The sequence below is a fragment of the Ipomoea nil genome, unplaced genomic scaffold (genome assembly GCF_001879475.1).
Source record: "Ipomoea nil cultivar Tokyo-kokei standard unplaced genomic scaffold, Asagao_1.1 scaffold2826, whole genome shotgun sequence".
Classification (NCBI taxonomy): domain Eukaryota; kingdom Viridiplantae; phylum Streptophyta; class Magnoliopsida; order Solanales; family Convolvulaceae; genus Ipomoea; species Ipomoea nil.
In genome coordinates, this window is record NW_017619254.1 from 5,063,093 (window position 1) to 5,080,275 (window position 17,183).

Genomic DNA, 17,183 nt, shown 5'->3' on the forward strand with positions numbered 1-17,183 from the left:
CATAACTATTTATAAATAGTCAATGAAAATTAAAAATGAAACTGAAAATATTAGGTAAAAGTATCATTGGATTTATATTCTAATTGACTAAAAATAAAAAAAAAAAATTGACTGAAAATGAATCTAATATTATTAATTGACTGAAATTATAAGAGGAAATGAATATTAATAATTGACTGCAAATAAAAAATGATCCATAATTGACTAAAAAAATGGTCAAATCATTGCATTTTAATTAAAAATGGAATGGAAATTAAAAATTGGAGGGAAATATTTCAATAATAATATTCTACATTATCAATAGTAAATGCATATTTTAAAAAAATAGTAAAAGTAAATTAAAAACAGAACGGAAATATTTCAATAATAATATCTACATTATCAATTACAAATGGAACAAAAATTATGTAAAAATAGCACTGCATTTGATATTCTAATTGACTGAAAATATAAACGGATAACTAATTGAGATTCTACCATTATATATTTTCACCCAAGTAACTTGTCCTGTTGCATTGAAGGTGTTAGCTCTAGAGGAAGATGAACAAGATTGTGTTGCAACTACCAATGTCGTCTAGAAAGAGGTTTCAATAATGTGTAAATATAATCGGTGATATTAAGTTTTTTTTTTTAAATGAAAAAATTGTTATATATCTAGACAAAAAAAAAAAAAAAATCTTCCATACAAATGAATAAGGATAGCAATTCATTTCTATATCTGAGCTGTTAGAGTACGAGCACATTTGCCTAATTTATGAAAATACTAAACAATGATAAATAAAATCTTTAAAGTTATAGCACCGCATGCGTACATTTAGACATTAGCTATTAATTTGAGCAATTATTTGCACAAATTCAAGAAATGATATCATCAAAATATATAAACGATCTAAACCATATCTTTAATTGCACTATATAATATTTGATGCTCTAATTTAAATAATTATATATAAATTTATATAGTTTTAACAAATCTATTCCGTGCATCGCACGGGTGCAAATACTAGTACATAAAATAAATTTAGTTATTTTATTAAAAACATTTGGTTATATTTAACTCATCCAAAACCGTCAATTTTGATTATATCGATTATGAAGGTTGATGAATCCGTCTTTCGTCGGTTTTTTAACTACAGATACTCACCCCTGCTAGCAAGTCGCAGCCTTTCCGGCAACACTCCACCGAAACCCATTTCGGTAAACCCTCTGTTTTTCTCAACCGACGCTCGTACACATATTTGAACAGAGTTTGGTGCAGATAAAGTGTACCAAAGAGGAAACAGTGAGACAATAATTTTCAAGAAAGAGAAGGAGCTAGGAAGGCTTTGATTGATTAATAGCTTCAACTTTGGATGTGGGCTGTGAAGCTCTAACGCATGGTTTGAGCTGAAGGTTAGTTCTTTTACATTCATTGCAAAAGATTAATTTGATGGTTTAGCGAATTAGCGGAGCTTGTTGCTTGCAGTCTTGACTATGCATAATTAACACGAATGTCTAAAACTTGAGATCGATAAATCTGATATCTGATCTGAGTTTCAGAAACACTTCAGATTTGTTCAATAGCTTTTGCTGTTGTAAACTCTCTACTGGAAATTAGGCAAATTAAAAGTTTTGGTAAAGCTAGCGATATTTTGATTAGATATAAAATATTTTGCAACTATTTTAGTTTTGAAGTTAGAATGATATATTATTTCAGAACCTAGAAATTGTATTACTAGTTGAGACTAACAACTGTTGAATTTAAAGAGAACACTTCTCACCATTTATGCTATGGCCAAAGCATTTCTTGTTCAATTGTTCTAACCATCTCTGCTATACCCGTTCCAGTTTTTTGATACAACAATTGGGACTAAATCTCTGATTTGAGTTTCAAGAACAGTTTAGAGTTGTCCAATGGCTTTTGTTGTTGTAACATCTCTATTGGAAATAGTAGAGCAACAGCTTTTGAAGCCCAATTCATGTTTGATTATTGATGATAGAGAAATGATCATGTTGTTGTCTGGCAAGCTCCGCTTTTTGCAAGCGTTTCTAGAGGAATTTGGGACAAAAACAGATGATCCTCAGGCTAAGCAAATTTTGGATGCAGAGATCAGAGATGTGGTTGCTGAAGCAGAAGGTAAAATTGAGTCAAAATTGAGAGAAGTTTATTTGGCAGCTAACAGGGGGAAGTGTGCAGTTGAGACTTGTCAAGGACTTCATCAGACCTTGCAACAAGTAGTAAAAGATGTTGAGGCAATTGAACTAAAGACCCTGGTGCTAAAAACAAATATCACCTCACTTGTTGGTTCTTCAACAAATGATTTCAAGGAAGAGAACATCATGGTTGTGGGAACTTCACAAAATGCTCTAGATTCTGAGGATGAAGTTATTGTAGGGTTCGACAGTGAAATAAACACAATAAGGAAAAGGTATTTTTGTCAACAAGAAGTTGAAGTTATCCCACTTGTGGGGGTAGGAGGTATAGGAAAAACTACTTTAGCCAAAAAGTTGTATACACTTTACACAATTCAGGACCACTTTCAAATTCGAGCATGGGTTGTTGTGTCTAAAGAACATAATGTAAAAGAGATGCTCATTGGTCTTTTAAGATGTATTTTGCCAATCACGAGTGAAATCTCAAACAAAGACAATGCTCAGTTAGCAGCACATATACGCAAAAGTTTAATGGGTCAGAAGTATTTCATTGTCTTAGACAACATATGGAGCACCGCCGCTTGGGATGCTATCCAAGGATGTTTTCCAGATAATTCTAATGGGAGTCGAATCTTGATAACTACTCGGCGAGAAAAGGTGGCTGCATATATTTGCCCAGGTGTGCTTCCGCACTTCATCAAATTGCAAACTATAGTTTGTAGCTGGAAATTATTCCGGTCGAAGGTGCTTGGGGAAAGAATTTTTTTCTCCCCCGAATTTGAGCAACTTGGGTTACATATTGTTCAGCAATGCCGTGGATTACCACTATCAATTCTTGTGATTGCTGGACTTCTAACCACTGCCAAAAGGTCATTAAAAATATGGAGACAAGTTGCTAAAGCTTTGGATGGAATAGAAAGTGATGATAATAGAACTTCAAGAATACTTTCATTGAGCTACAACTACTTGCCCAGTCATTTGAAAGCTTGCTTTCTTTATTTTGGAGTTCTCCCTGAAGGTAGTGACATTCCTATTAAGAAACTAATAGACTTATGGATTGTAGAGGGATTTCTGAAGCCAGAGAAGAATAAAAGTTTGGAAGGAGTGGCAGAGAGTTACTTGCAAGATCTTATTACTAGAAGTTTAGTTCAAATTGAGAAGCGAAGTATTGATGTCAAAAGCAAGTCATGTATGATTCATGAGCAATTGCATGAGATTTGTGTGAGAGAAGCTAAAAAGGAGAACCTGTTGTCCGTCATTGATGAAAATCATAATCTAGAATCTAGTCGTTGGGTAAGCTATGGATCAAGTCATTGGTCAATCACTCAAGCAAGTCATGGGAACCAAACTTCCAACAAAATCCGTTCCATTATTCTCCGCACAAGTGAAGATGTATACCTTTCTAAATGCAAGTTTGCAGGTCTATGTTTCAAATTGCTAAGAGTATTGGATTTATCTTTAATAAAATACTCTCATGGCACCCCTAGTGGGATTGAGGATTTGGTTCATTTGAGATACCTAGCTTTAAGGACTATAGGTTCTCTTTACAAATTTCGATTGTTTAAGCTTCAAAATTTGCAAATTCTCATTGTCTGTTCATGGATGGAAGGATATACTTTGCAAATGCCGTGTGATATTTTGGATTTGCCACAGTTAAGGCACTTGCACCTTGAAAAGAGATCTTCACAATACCTCCCAAACTTGGTTCGAGAAAATCTGCAAACTCTTTATTGGTTAAAAGTTGCTAGCTCGGACCAAAAACCAAACTTTAGAATGGTTCCAAACCTGAAGGAACTAGGGATTTACATTGAGGGTGAATTGGCGCCTAGTTGTCTTGAGAAGCTCATCTATTTACATCTACTTGAGAAGTTAAAATTTGAAATGGGAAGAAATGGGCTCTTTTATCTTCCTAAGAGGTTTCCACCAAACCTAAAAAAGTTGACACTTCGTTATACCTATCTTCCTTGGGAGAAGATGGACATAATTAGCAAATTGCCCAACCTTGAGTTATTGAAATTGAAGGATTTTGCTTTTTGTGGTCCAAAGTGGGAACCAAAGAAGGGGGGTTTTCGAAGATTAAATGTACTGCTTATCTCGTGTTCAAATCTCAGATTCTGGACTGTAATTTCTGATCATTTCCCAGTTCTCACGTGCCTAGTCCTAAGATATTGCTGGGATTTAGAAAAAGTTCCAATTGCTTTTGCAGAAATTGAAACATTGAAATTAATTGTGTTAGAAAGCTGTTATTCTTCTCTTGTGTGTTCTGCATACGACTTTCGATGGAGGGTAGCTCCTCGTACAATTTGTATTCACGATCTCGGAACTAAGGTCTTCCTCCTATTCCCATTCATGATTTTGAAATATTAATTTTGTGTCTTCTGTTTAATCTTTAGTTTTTTTTTTTTTAATTGTTCTCATGTTGAATTACCTTCTAGGTTGAATTGCCAAATAATGACAGCTCTGAAGAATTAAGTGTTGTGTTACCAAATAATGAAAGCACTGCAGAGGGAGAAAGTGTTGAATTGCCAAAGAAGAAAGTGCTGAAAGCTCTGAAGAAGAAAGTTTTGAATGCTCTAAAGATGAATAAAATGTGACTGAGAAATTGCTTTCATTAGGTTTGGTTGGGTCCAAGAAGAAATTGGTGGCTCTAATGTTGACTTCAATTCCCAGGGATTCATTGTGCTCAGTTCACACTCAAATGATTTGTTCATATGTTATTTGTATTGAACGCTTGATTTATTTGTACTAACCAACCATTTGATTCAAATTGAAAATTTATCACTATAGCCCATGTGATAGTTGGCATATGATAATACAATTTATTTCGTGCTCTGAAAGAAAGATTAACGGTCAAAGACCAAAACTGCAAGGCAGCCTAATGGCAATTGTCATTTGCTATATTTCAATGGTGACTGTGACTGGAAGGATTAAAAATATGACTTGGTTGTGCAGTCCTATTCCATTATGCAGATTCTATTGATGGGCAGTCCTAGCTCACACCATTTATGTCATTACCTTAAGCTAACTCTCATCATCATCATCATCATCATCATTCTACAGACTGCAATCTCTGGCACGCACTGCAATTCCGCCCAGGTATATATGTTGTATATTTTCTGATTTTCTCCTGGTCATGATGATATTGCTGGTGATCCTATTCATTTACTTTGATAGTAATATCATAGCTCACTTAATTGTCGTTTTGCTGTCTGAATTCGTTTGCTTTTATAGCTTCGCTTTAATATGCTTTTTATGCATATACTGTGTCACCTTTAGTTGTTGCACATCTGAATTTCAAAGCAATCACCGCTGTAAACACATTGCATCATGTTACAGATTCAACTAATTCGAAATTGAAGCATAATTAAGCAGAAAAACAAAGGATTTTCAAATAATAGATAAATGGTCCTATTTGGTAACATAGTTAACTTATCTAATTTTGGCTTATTTGACCACTATTAGTTGTTTGACTTGGTTAAACAATCAATATGAGTGTTTGATTGATTAGCTTTTTGTAACAACTTATTGCTTCGAAATGCTAAAATTCAACAAGCTGTTCAAAGAAGTTTAATGCTAAAATTCAAAAAGCTGCTCAAAGTAGCTTTTTCGACCAGTTTTTTGAGAAAGTCATTTTAGATGTAATGCTAACAGCTAATTTACCAAACACTTTTCTACAATCAGCTAATGTTATCAAGTAGTCAAACCTACTAACCCAATCCCCTAACAGCTAACATTTTACTATTTACCAAACACCCCATAAATTAGTTGTTAGCTGATAGCTGATTACATACAAAATGACTTCTTAAAAAGTTAATTGAAAAAGCTACTTTGAGCAGCTTTTTGAATTTTAGCATTTTGGAGCAATAAGTTGTTACAAAAAGCTAATTAATTAAACACTCATATTGATTGTTTAACCAAGTCAAATAGCGAATAGTGGTCAAATAAGTCAAAATTGACCGATAGGCTATCTATTTTACCATAAAGGGCCTATATATTTAGTTAGTATTATTTGAATTGTTCATTGTCTCACTCCTTCTTCCCCTTTCCCGGCACCTCAAACATCACTCTCTATTTCTTCTGTATTTACATTACACTCTAATCTCCCCTTCTGTCTTTTTCCTTGAATCCTAGGAGTCTTCTTGGACTCGAACTGAAGCATATCATATCAATACCACTAGTATATCACACTCGGGCCTGTTCAATGGCTTATATTGTTGTAACCTCTCTTTTGGAGTTAGTGGACAAACAACTTTTGCAGCCAAATCCATGTTTGGTTCTTGATGACAGAGAAACAATTGTGTCATTGTGGGATAAGCTCCACTTTCTGCAAGCTTTTCTGGAGGAGCCTGAGATGAAAACCAATGATCTCAAGGCTAAGGAAATATTGGACACTGAGATCCAAGATCTAGCTACTAAAGCAGAAAGCAAAATAGGATCTAAACTAACACAAGTTTATTTGGCATGGCAGCTAATGTAGGAGACTGTTTACTTGAGGTTTGTCAAAAACTTTATCAGACCTTGCAACAAGTGCTCATAGATATCAAGGCTGTTGAAGTAAGGTTCCTGATGCAAAAAACAAACTTGGGTTCAATTGCTAGTTCATCAACAAATGATCTCAAGCAAGAGAACATCATGGTTGGGGTTAGCTCCCCAAATTATTTAAACCCTAAGGATATAATGATAACGAGATGTTATCGCAACCCTTGGGATGGGAGGCGGCGGAAATTAGGTATCACTTTCACATTAAAGCATGGACTATTGTGTCTCGAGAACATAATGTAAAAGTCTAAAAGAGATGCTCATTAATTTATCTTTTAGATTGTATTTTGCCGGTCGTCACTAGTGAAATCTTCAACAAAGGTGAGGCCGAGCTAGTAGAGCAATTGCGTAGAAGTTTGATGGGTAAGAGGTACTTAATTGTCTTAGATGACGTATGGACCCCTAAAGTATGGGATGATATCCAACTATCTTTTCCAGATAATTTCAATGGAAGCCGAATCCTAGTGACTACTCAATTCCAAGAGGTGGGTAATAACTTATTTGGAAAAATTCATCATATGAAGTTGCAAGACTTGAATGAAACTTGGCAAATATTTTCAACAAATGTTTTGCAAAAAGGATGTTTCCCCTCCCATGAATTTGAGTGCCTTGGAAGGGAAATTAGTGCACAATGTGAAGGAATACCATTGGGAGTTGTTTTGATTGGAAGAAGTGGATTGCAGAGGGGTTTCTAAAGCCAATAAAAAATATGAGTTTGGAAGAAGTGGCAAAAAGTTACTTGTATGATCTCATTAATAGAAATCTAGTTCAAATTGACAAGTGAAGTGTTGATGCAAAGATTAAGACATGTAAAATTCATGATAGGGTGCATGAGATGTGTGTGAGAGAAGCTAAAAAGAAGAACATTTTGTTTCTTATCAATGGAAAACATGCTCAAGAAGCTCGTCGTTGGATAAGTTGTCAATCAAATCATTGGCCAATCACTCGAGCAAGTTATGGGATTCACACTTCTGATGAAATCCGTTCCATTCTATACTTTGGAAGAGGTTTCTACCTTCCAAGATGCAAGCTAGTATATCTATATTTGAAACTGTTAAGAGTATTGAATTTATCTTTACTTAAATACTCTCATGGCATGCCGAGTGGGATAGCGGATTTAATTCATTTGAGATACTTGGCATTAAGCACTATAGGTTCTCTTTACAAGTTTAGATTCTTTAAACTTCAACATTTGGAAACTCTCATTCTTTCTTCATGGATGGGGTGATGTCATTTGCAACTGCCAAGTAATATTTTGGATTTGTTACCGTTGAGACACTTGCACATTGAGAAAACACATTCACAGTGTTTCCCGAGCACGGCTCAAGAAAATCTACAAACTCTTTATATGTTGAACTTTGGTAGCTCAAATCAAAATAAAAATTTTAGAATGGTACCAAATTTGACGGAACTAGGGATTTACAGGTGAATTGGTTCAAGATTGTTTTGAGAGCCTTCTTCATTTACATCTACTTGAGAAATTAAAGTTTGAAATTGGAAGGGTTGAGCGGTTCTATCTTCCTGTTTCTTTTTCACCAAATCTTAAACGTTTGACACTTTGTTATACTTATATTTCATGGAAGGAGATAAACATAATTGGAAAATTGCCAAACTTGGAGATTCTCAAACTAAAAGATTTTGCCTTTTGTGGCTCAAAGTGGGAGCCAATGGAGGTGGGATTTAAAAAATTAAAGGTGTTCCATGTTGCACGTTCAGATCTCACACATTGGAATGCAAGTGCTGATCATTTTCCTATTCTGGAGCATTTAGTTTTGAGATATTGCTGGGAATTAAAAACGAATTCCAATTGCTTTTGCGAGCATTGAAACATTGAAATCAATTGTGTTAGAGAGTTGTTATTCATCTCTCGTGAATTCTGCACATGAGATTCAAAGGAGGGCAGATCAACCTGCTGCATTTCGTGTTTATGATCTTGGAACTAAGGTCTGTCTATTTTTAAAATTTTTAAAATTTTATTTTGATATTGAAATACTAGTTTTGGTTTCTCATTCTACAGATTAATTTCATGTGTTTTCTTATTCTCATTTTGAATTATGTTGTCAGGTTGAATTGCCTAATAGAGAGATTTCTGAAGAAGAAAGCTTTGAATGCTCTAGGGAAGAAAATGGCTAATGATTTTTTTAATTTTCTGTTTTGAGTTTTTCGTACTTTTAGTTCCACGAGTATTGTGGCACTAACATGATTGCTCTACGACTTTCGAATCTTGCAAACTTGGTGCACGACTATTTTTTTTTATTATCACAAATGGTCCTTCTGGCTCAATTTTCGTCCATTTGTGACCGGAACATTTTTCCCCCCTTTATAGCAGAATTGAGCCGTGAACGGAGATTTAGCCAAAAAGACCATTTATACTAAAAAAAATGATAGTCGTGGACCAAGTTTGCAAGGTTCGAAAATCGTAGAGCAATCCTATTAGTGTCACAATACTCGAGGGACCAAAAATACGAAAAATTCTTTTGTTCATTAAAAACTTAAGAAAGTCAAGGTATGTTGTATGTATCCAATGGAACATCTATACCAAACACCTCTCTGTGTGTGGTCAATGTGTGTTTTATCTCCATTGACCAACACCTGTCAATTTGGGATTTGCAGGTAAAGTTGCAGGGAAGGCCTGTTGCTTCAATTCCCAGGCGGATTCTTCATGCTCGGTTCTAAATCTCTAATCCAGAGTGTATCAAAGTGTTGTATATTTGCTTCAATTTCCATTTGATTTGATCAGTTCAGCCTTAGCTTGTGTGTTGAATGGGCATGGCATCTCACGGATTGTTATGCCGTGGAACTGTACGTGTCCACCTTGCAAGATGGACACGGTTTCAACACGACATCGTTTGACAATTTTCGATTACATCAATATAATTTTTTTTTTTAAGTTGTCAAAACAACTCAGTGATATGAAAAATTGTGAATATACTGTTACGTTACTGTGAATATAGAGTTCTGTAATTATGAATATAGATTTGGACCTCAAACGGTCATGGCCGCCGCCCTCGTTCCAGGCCGTTTGAGGTCCAGATCTGGACCTCATATTAGACAGTCATGGCTGTCCGGCTGTCCTCGCCGGGCAGCCACGGCTGTCTTTGAAATGGCAGCCACCGGCTGTCCGACGAGGACAGCCGGTGGCTGTATTCTTTTTTTTTTTTTTTTTTAAATAATTTTTAAATAATTTTGAATTTTTTTTTTAATAATTGAATTGGTAACATGTAAAAAAAAAGTTAATTACCTGTTAAAAATGCTAATTGAACAAATTTAGTAGGTAAGTGTAGTTAATTAGCCTTTAATTTAGTTCATGGTGAGAATTGAGCACTTGACAATAGTACATGGGCCTATTTGACACTTCTCCCGTTCTTAAAAAGATGAATGAATAAATAAGTGCCTATATAATTAAGAAAGGGGAAACGGCGTTTTTGACCCCTTAATTGTTTTAGTTTTGGAAATTTAGCCCCTCTCAATTGATTTGAGCAAACTTAACCCTTTAATTGTTCAAAATGTAGCACATTTGGTCCCTCATGTTATATAATTAGAATTATTTTTAATAATTTATATAATTTATTCATTCAAAATTAAAAATATTTTTATAATAAATAAATACATAAATTTATAAATTTAAAAATATTAAAAAAAGAAGAAGAAGAAGAACAGCCACCCGCTCCGGTGGCTGTTCTTCTTCTTCTTCTTCTTCTTTTTTTGTTTTTTTGTTTTTGTTTTTGTTTTTTTTTGAATTTTTGAATTTTTTAATTGCTGTTCAAAGTTGGCAAGGAACAGAGCAGCTACATGATGAGGGTGGACGATTGCAGCAGTATACAAATAACAAAATAATGATTCCATAGAATGGGAAAAAATGCAATTTTAAATAAACATATTAACAAGGTCATTTATGTAGGCGTTTACCCTTAATATTCCAAAAACAGCGAGAAACAAAAGACTTGAAATATATTCCAACCACCATGGCACCTCCTTTTCAAAATCCTGCACGCAAAAAAAAAAAAAAAAAAAAAAAAAAAAAACAGCCACCGGTGGCTATTTCGGTGGCAGTTCTTCTTCTTCTTTTTTTTTTTTTTTTTTTTTTTTTTTTTTTTTTTAATTTTTAAATTTTTAAATTTTTAAATTTATTTATTATAAAAATATTTTTAATTTTGAATGAATAAATTATATAAATTATTAAAAATAATTTTAATTATATAACATGAGGGACCAAATGTGCTACATTATGAACAATTAAAGGGTTAAGTTTGCTCAAATTAATTGAGAGGGGCTAAATTTCCAAAACTAAAACAATTAAGGGGCCAAAAGCGCCGTTTCCCCTAATAACTTTCATAAGGACAAACTGGTACATACCGGTACATTCATGTTATTTTTTTATGTTATTTTTCTTCCCAATCCTCGTGAAAAACAAAATCTCACCCCTTTACAAAAAAATCATTTTCCTCAACTTTAAGGAATTCATTTTCCATCGAACTAAACAACATAAACCAACATTTTATTTCACTTTTAAAGAAAACATTTTTCATGAAAAATATTTTTCATCCAACCAAACACCCCTTAAAGGTGAAAGAATATTGAATGGATAAGAATAACTTACCAGCCAAAATTTTCCAATATATATTTGTTATATTTAAAAATTTTGATGGTGACTACGCCAGCTGAAAAGATTAAAATGAAATTATGATGTCATATTCCATTCCATATATCGCAGATGGAATGATTATTACCAAATAATCATACAAAAAAAGAAGAGATTATTTCTGGAAAACACTGCACCTACTCCTGCTGTACCTCACACCGTCTCTTGAATCTTCATCATTTCCTCCAAGCTAAGGTATGTTAGTTGTATATTTCCGCCAGGCCGCCATTATAATATTCATTTACTTTGTAAGCATAGCATATATAACTCAGTTGAATTGCCATTTTAATTTGCTGTCTGAATTTGTTGTACTTTGATAGATAGCTTGGCTTTAATTAATAAATAAAACGTTTACTTTGATCTGAGTTAGTTTCAGAAACGGTAGATCTATCGAGTTGTTGAACGGCAGCTTATGTTGTTGTAAGCTCCCTTTTGGAGTTAGTGGATCGGAGCAGCAACTTTTGCAGCCCAATCCATATATGTTTGGTTCTTGATGATACAGAAACGGTTTCATTGAGGGATTAGCTCCGATCCGCCTTCTGCAAGCTTTTTTGTGGAGAGATCTGAGATGAAAACTAAAGATCCCGAGGCTAAGAAAATATTGGACACAGAGATTCAAGATGGAGCTACTAAAGCAGAGGGTCAAATAGGATCTAAACTAACACAAAATGAAGAAATAATTCCTTCCAAAAGACAAAAACACTTATCAATTATAACTAAATTGTAGTTTTCAAACAATAATTTTTAATGTCAATGGTCAAATGACACCCTAGTCTGGAGCAAACGACTATTGGTAAAGGCATGCTAAATCCGTTTATAGTTGGTAATTTGGGAAAAAATAGTTATTTTTGGGGCTGGTTCATCTATTGGGGTATTTTAATTTGACACATGCTTTGGCTTTTTTTTTTTTTTTTTTTTAATGCAAAAAAGCGGGAGTATAGTTATAGCGTGATGCTATATGGGCAGTTTATTTTTAGGGGGAGCTTTGGACATTATTTGTAGTGTGTGTTTATAGTTTTTTTAACTCCAAACATGTAGAAAACTTTTCTATTGTTAGTTGTTAGGTGCCTTACAAATATTTGATGTTGTGTTCAAGTGAAATGTCTGCTATTGTGATCCGAAACGAAAATGGTGATGGAAGAAAAATTATATTCTTGAAGGTCTGAAGATAAATTAAAGATGCTATCTTGTGTGGAAAATAGGGAGCTTACCTGGATTAAAGGGAAGCACATAGGTGTCGTTTACTTCAATTCTCTGTATATAGTCCATAATATGGTAGTTGGAAATTTAGCATAAGATAATGTAGTTTATTCCTGGCTTTGAAAGAAAAGATTAAAAATCCATATAAGGGCCAAAGTTACGTACATAGTATCCCATATATATTTAATTGAATACAATTAAGTGCAAGACAGCCTGATGGCATTTGTTGGCATTTGCTATATTTTAATGGTGACTATATATGCCTGGAAAGATTAAATATGACTTGGATTTTGCAGTCCTCTTCCAATTGCTATTTTAAAAATGAAATTGTATATTTTTCAAAAAAAAAATAAAAATGAAATAATATATGATGGCATATTCCATTCCATTATGCAGATTCCATATATTGCAGATGATGAATGATTAGTCTTTGTTGATCGAGTTGTTGAATGGCGGCTTTTGTTGTTGTAAGCTCCCTTTTGGAGTTAGTGGAGCAGCAGCTTTTGCAACCCAAACCATGTTTGGTTCTTGATGATACAGAAACGATTGTGTCATTGAGGGAAAAGCTCCACTTTCTGCAAGCTTTTTTGGAGGAATCTAACCTGAAAACCGAAGATCCCGAAGCTAAAGAAAAGTTGGAAACTGAGATCCAAGATGTAGCTACTAAAGCAGAAGGTCAAATAGGATCTAAACTAAGGCTAGTTTATTTGGCAGCTAATGCTAATGGAGGAGATCAGTGTTTAGTTGAGGAGGCTTGTCAACGGCTTTATCAGACCATGCAACAAGTAGTTAAAGATATTAAGTCAGTTGAAATAAGGATCCTGATGCTAAAACCAAACTTATTCAGTTCATCAACAAATGATTTCAATGAAGAGAACGTCATGGTTGGTGTTAGCTCCCCAAGTGATTTAATCCCTGAGGATACACCCATAGTTGGATTTGAGAGGGAAGCAGAGGAAATAGTGGGCATGCTCACAAAAGAGTGGTCAATGAAACGAGAAGTTATCGCAATCTGTGGGATCGGAGGCCTTGGGAAGACTACATTAGCCAAATTAGTTTATGAAGATCCTAAAATTAAGTATCACTTTGACATTCGAGCATGGACTGTTGTGTCGAAAGAACATAATGTAAAAGAGATGCTTATTCATCTTTTGGAATGTATTTTGCCGGTCACTAGCGAAATCTCCAACAAAGGTGACGATGAGCTAGCCAAGCAATTACGCAACAGTTTGGTGGGTAAGAGGTATTTAATTGTCTTAGATGATGTGTGGTGGACTATTGAAGCACAGGATGTCATCCAATTATGTTTTCCAAATAATTTCAATGGAAGTCGGATTCTAATAACTTCTCGATTCAGAGAGATGTGTACATACTTATCTTGGGAAATAATTTTTGATTTGAAGTTCCTAACAATTGATGAATCTTGGGAAATAATTGAAAGAAAGGTGTGTCCCTCCACAGAATTTAAGGAACTTGGAACAAGTATTTGTTTTAATTGCTATGGATTACCCCTGGCAGTTGTATTGTGTGCTGGAATTCTAGCTACCAACAAGTCATTAGAAATATGGAAAGATGTTTATGAAACTTTGCGTACATCACGAATAAGTTATGACAAAAGCAATTTGGAAGTGATTACATCTTTGTGTTACAATTACTTGCCAAATCATCTAAAAGCTTGCTTTCTTTATTTTGGAGTTTTCCCTGAAGATAGCAGTATTCCTGTTGAGAAACTAATTAACTTATGGGTTGCAGAGGGGTTTCTAATGCCAGAAAGAAATAAGAGTTTGGAAGAAGTGGCAAAAAGTTACTTGTATGATCTCATTAATAGAAATCTAGTTCAAATTGACAAGCGAAGTGTTGATGGCAAGATTAAGAGATGTAAAATTCATGATAGAGTGCATGAGGTGTGTGTGAGAGAAGCTACAAAGAAGAACATTATGTCTCTTCTCAATGAAAAACATGCTCTACAAGTTTGTCGTTGGATAAGCTGTCAATCAAGTTATTGGCCGATCACTCAAGCATATTATGAGAATCACACTTCCGATGAAATCCATTCTATTCTATACTTTGGAAGAGATTTCTATCCTTCAAGATTCAGATTGGTGTACCCATGTTTGAAACTGCTAAGAGTATTAGATTTATCTTTACTTAAATACTCTCATGGCATACCTAGTGGAATAGTGGATTTAATTCATTTGAGATACTTGGCTTTAAGCACCATAGGTTCTCTTTACAACTTTAGATTCTCCAAGCTTCAGAATTTGCAAACTCTTGTTGTTTCTTCATGGATGGGAGGGTGTCGTTTGCAACTGCCAAGTAATATTTTAGATTTGTTACAGTTGAGGCACTTGCATCTTGAAAAAAGATATTCACAGTGTTTCCCAAGCTTGATTCAAGAAAATTTGCAAACTCTTTATTGGTTGAAAGTTGCTAGGTCAGACCAAAATAAAAATTTTAAAATGGTTCCACAATTGAAGGAGCTAGGGATTTACATTGAAGGTGAGTTGGTGCATGGTTGTCTTGAGGGCCTTGTTCATTTACATCTACTTGAGAAATTGAAGGTTGAAATAGGAAGGGTAGAGCGCTTTTATCTTCCTACTTATTTTCCTCCAAATCTTAAACAGTTGACACTTTGTTATACTTATTTGCCATGGAAGGAGATATACATTGTTGGGAAGTTGCCCAACTTGGAGACTCTCAAATTGAAGGATTTTGCCTTTTGCGGCTCAAAGTGGGAACAAACAGAGATGGGATTTAAAAAATTAAAGGTGCTTCTTATTTCACGTTTAGATTTCACACGTTGGAATGCAAGTGCTAATCATTTTCCTATTTTGGAGAAATTAGTCTTGAAATATTGCTGGGAATTAAAACAAGTTCCAATTGATTTTTCCAACATCGAAACATTGAAATCAATTGTGCTAGAGAGTTGTTCTTCTTCTCTTGTGAATTCTGCACATGAAATTAAAAAGATGTCAATTTATGAGATTCAGAGGAGGGAAGATCAACCTGCATTCCTTGTTGATGATCTTGGAACTAAGGTGTTTCTCTAATTCTTTATTGTGATATACAAATAGTAGTTTTGGCTTCCGGTTTTTCAAATCTGATTAATTTGTTGCATTTGCCAATTCTCATTTTGAATCTTGTTTCTAGATTGACTTGCCAAATAATGAGATTTTTGAAGAAGAAAGTGTTGAATGTTCGATGGAAGACAGTGACGAAAGATATTGTTAATTTTGTGTTTGATAAAAGCTTATGAAAATGAAGGTATGTATTTCATGAAACATCTACACCATACCTCTCGTTGTATATGTCAGTGTAAATGTATCTCCATGGAGCTACACCCATTAACTTGGGATTTTCCAAAGTATATTATGCTTTTATTTAAACTTTAAATGCTCAACTGTATTGCCATTAACGAAATATCATGATAGCAAATAATGTATATTTTACGTCATATATTATAGTTATATATAATCTTAAAATTTTGGTAATATTATTCACTTTGGCTACTTTAATTTTCTCCATGTAGAAATTAGATCTCTGATCTCTAGTAATGAGGTGTTGTTGTCTGCATAGAATTGAAATTGGATCCCGGCTGGCTGGATTTGGTGTGTCATCATTTGCTTATCTGATGTCGAGTTTATTTTTGTTTGGTTGATTGGTTGAAGGGCGGCTAATGTTGCCGTTGATGTTCTCCACTCCACATTGTTGTTCAATTTGTCTCTTGTTCATCTTTGATTATTCTTGTAATCATATTTCGAAGACATTTGTATTGAACCTACCAAAGTGTATGTTTTAGTTGAATGTTATTTGAACCATGCTTCATCACCATAACTGCTACGCATAAGTTTATTTGAGTATATTAGCTTACTTGTTCACTTTACTTAATGATTATTGCATAAGTTTATTTGAGTATATTAGCTTACTTGTTCACTTTACTTAATGATTATTGTTTTGAAATAAATTTGATGTTCTTATGTGATAATGCATGATTGATATAAAAGTTAAATCTTAATGGACAAAAAGTTAGATTAAATCTAATTCATTAAAGACAAATTTATCAATCAACTATGACAACTTATGTTTACCATTAGTCAGAGTAGTATGGATTACAGAATTGAGTTTCAAGAACAATTTAGAGTTGTCCAATGGCTTTTGTTGTTGTAACCTCTCTATTAGAAATAGTAGAGCACATCTTTTGAAGCCCAATTCATGTAGCCTTGTGCATCGGACGGATACTGACGGATCATATATATAATCCGATCCGTCAATCCGATTGGATTTTGGATTTTACGGATCAGATTTCAGATTTCAAAAAGTCATTAAGAATTAAATAACTGAAACAAAATATTACTTTAGTTTAAAATACTGTTATACTCTAAGTCTCTATTAACAAAATAAGTAATAACTAATAAGTAAATAAAATAAAACATGCAGCAACTTAATAATTTTTAGAGCTAAATAACAGAAACATCAAACATATAATAATTTAATTTTACAACAAAAATTGCAAAAGTGAACAAAATTTATCTAAGTTTAAGTGCTTAACTTCTCAAAATAAAAAAAAAAAATTGCAAAATTCGAAGTTAATCACTTAAACTTTAGCAATCATTCCAATCAACATCTTTATAGAAAATCTGCTGACAGCAATCAACATTTCTACACTTCT

General features: G+C 33.8%; 1 protein-coding gene and 1 long non-coding RNA gene across 6 annotated transcripts in view; both read left to right on the forward strand.

Annotated features, from left to right (window-relative positions):
- The window catches only part of LOC109158970 (putative late blight resistance protein homolog R1B-14), a 30,346-nt gene extending 13,972 nt beyond the window's left edge, over positions 1-16,374 (forward strand). Inside the window, exons 1-4 of one of the 5 annotated variants that reach the window (XM_019306923.1) lie at positions 11,397-11,509; positions 12,911-15,552; positions 15,665-15,778; positions 16,044-16,374. In XM_019306923.1, coding sequence (XP_019162468.1) covers positions 12,964-15,552; positions 15,665-15,745 — 2,670 coding nt within the window. In that variant the 5' untranslated portion in view covers positions 11,397-11,509; positions 12,911-12,963 and the 3' untranslated portion in view covers positions 15,746-15,778; positions 16,044-16,374. Of the gene's footprint in view, positions 1-1,103; positions 1,393-1,827; positions 4,462-4,568; positions 11,510-11,684; positions 12,416-12,910; positions 15,553-15,664; positions 15,779-16,043 lie in introns of those variants that run through there. The other 4 variants (XM_019306924.1, XM_019306922.1, XM_019306921.1 and 1 more) reach the window with 4 other exon arrangements.
- Positions 8,044-9,505, forward strand: LOC109158973. The gene is made up of 3 exons (XR_002050478.1): positions 8,044-8,616; positions 8,737-8,830; positions 9,362-9,505. It is a non-coding gene; the product is annotated as an uncharacterized LOC109158973 (long non-coding RNA).
- Positions 16,375-17,183: the final 809 nt, after the last annotated feature.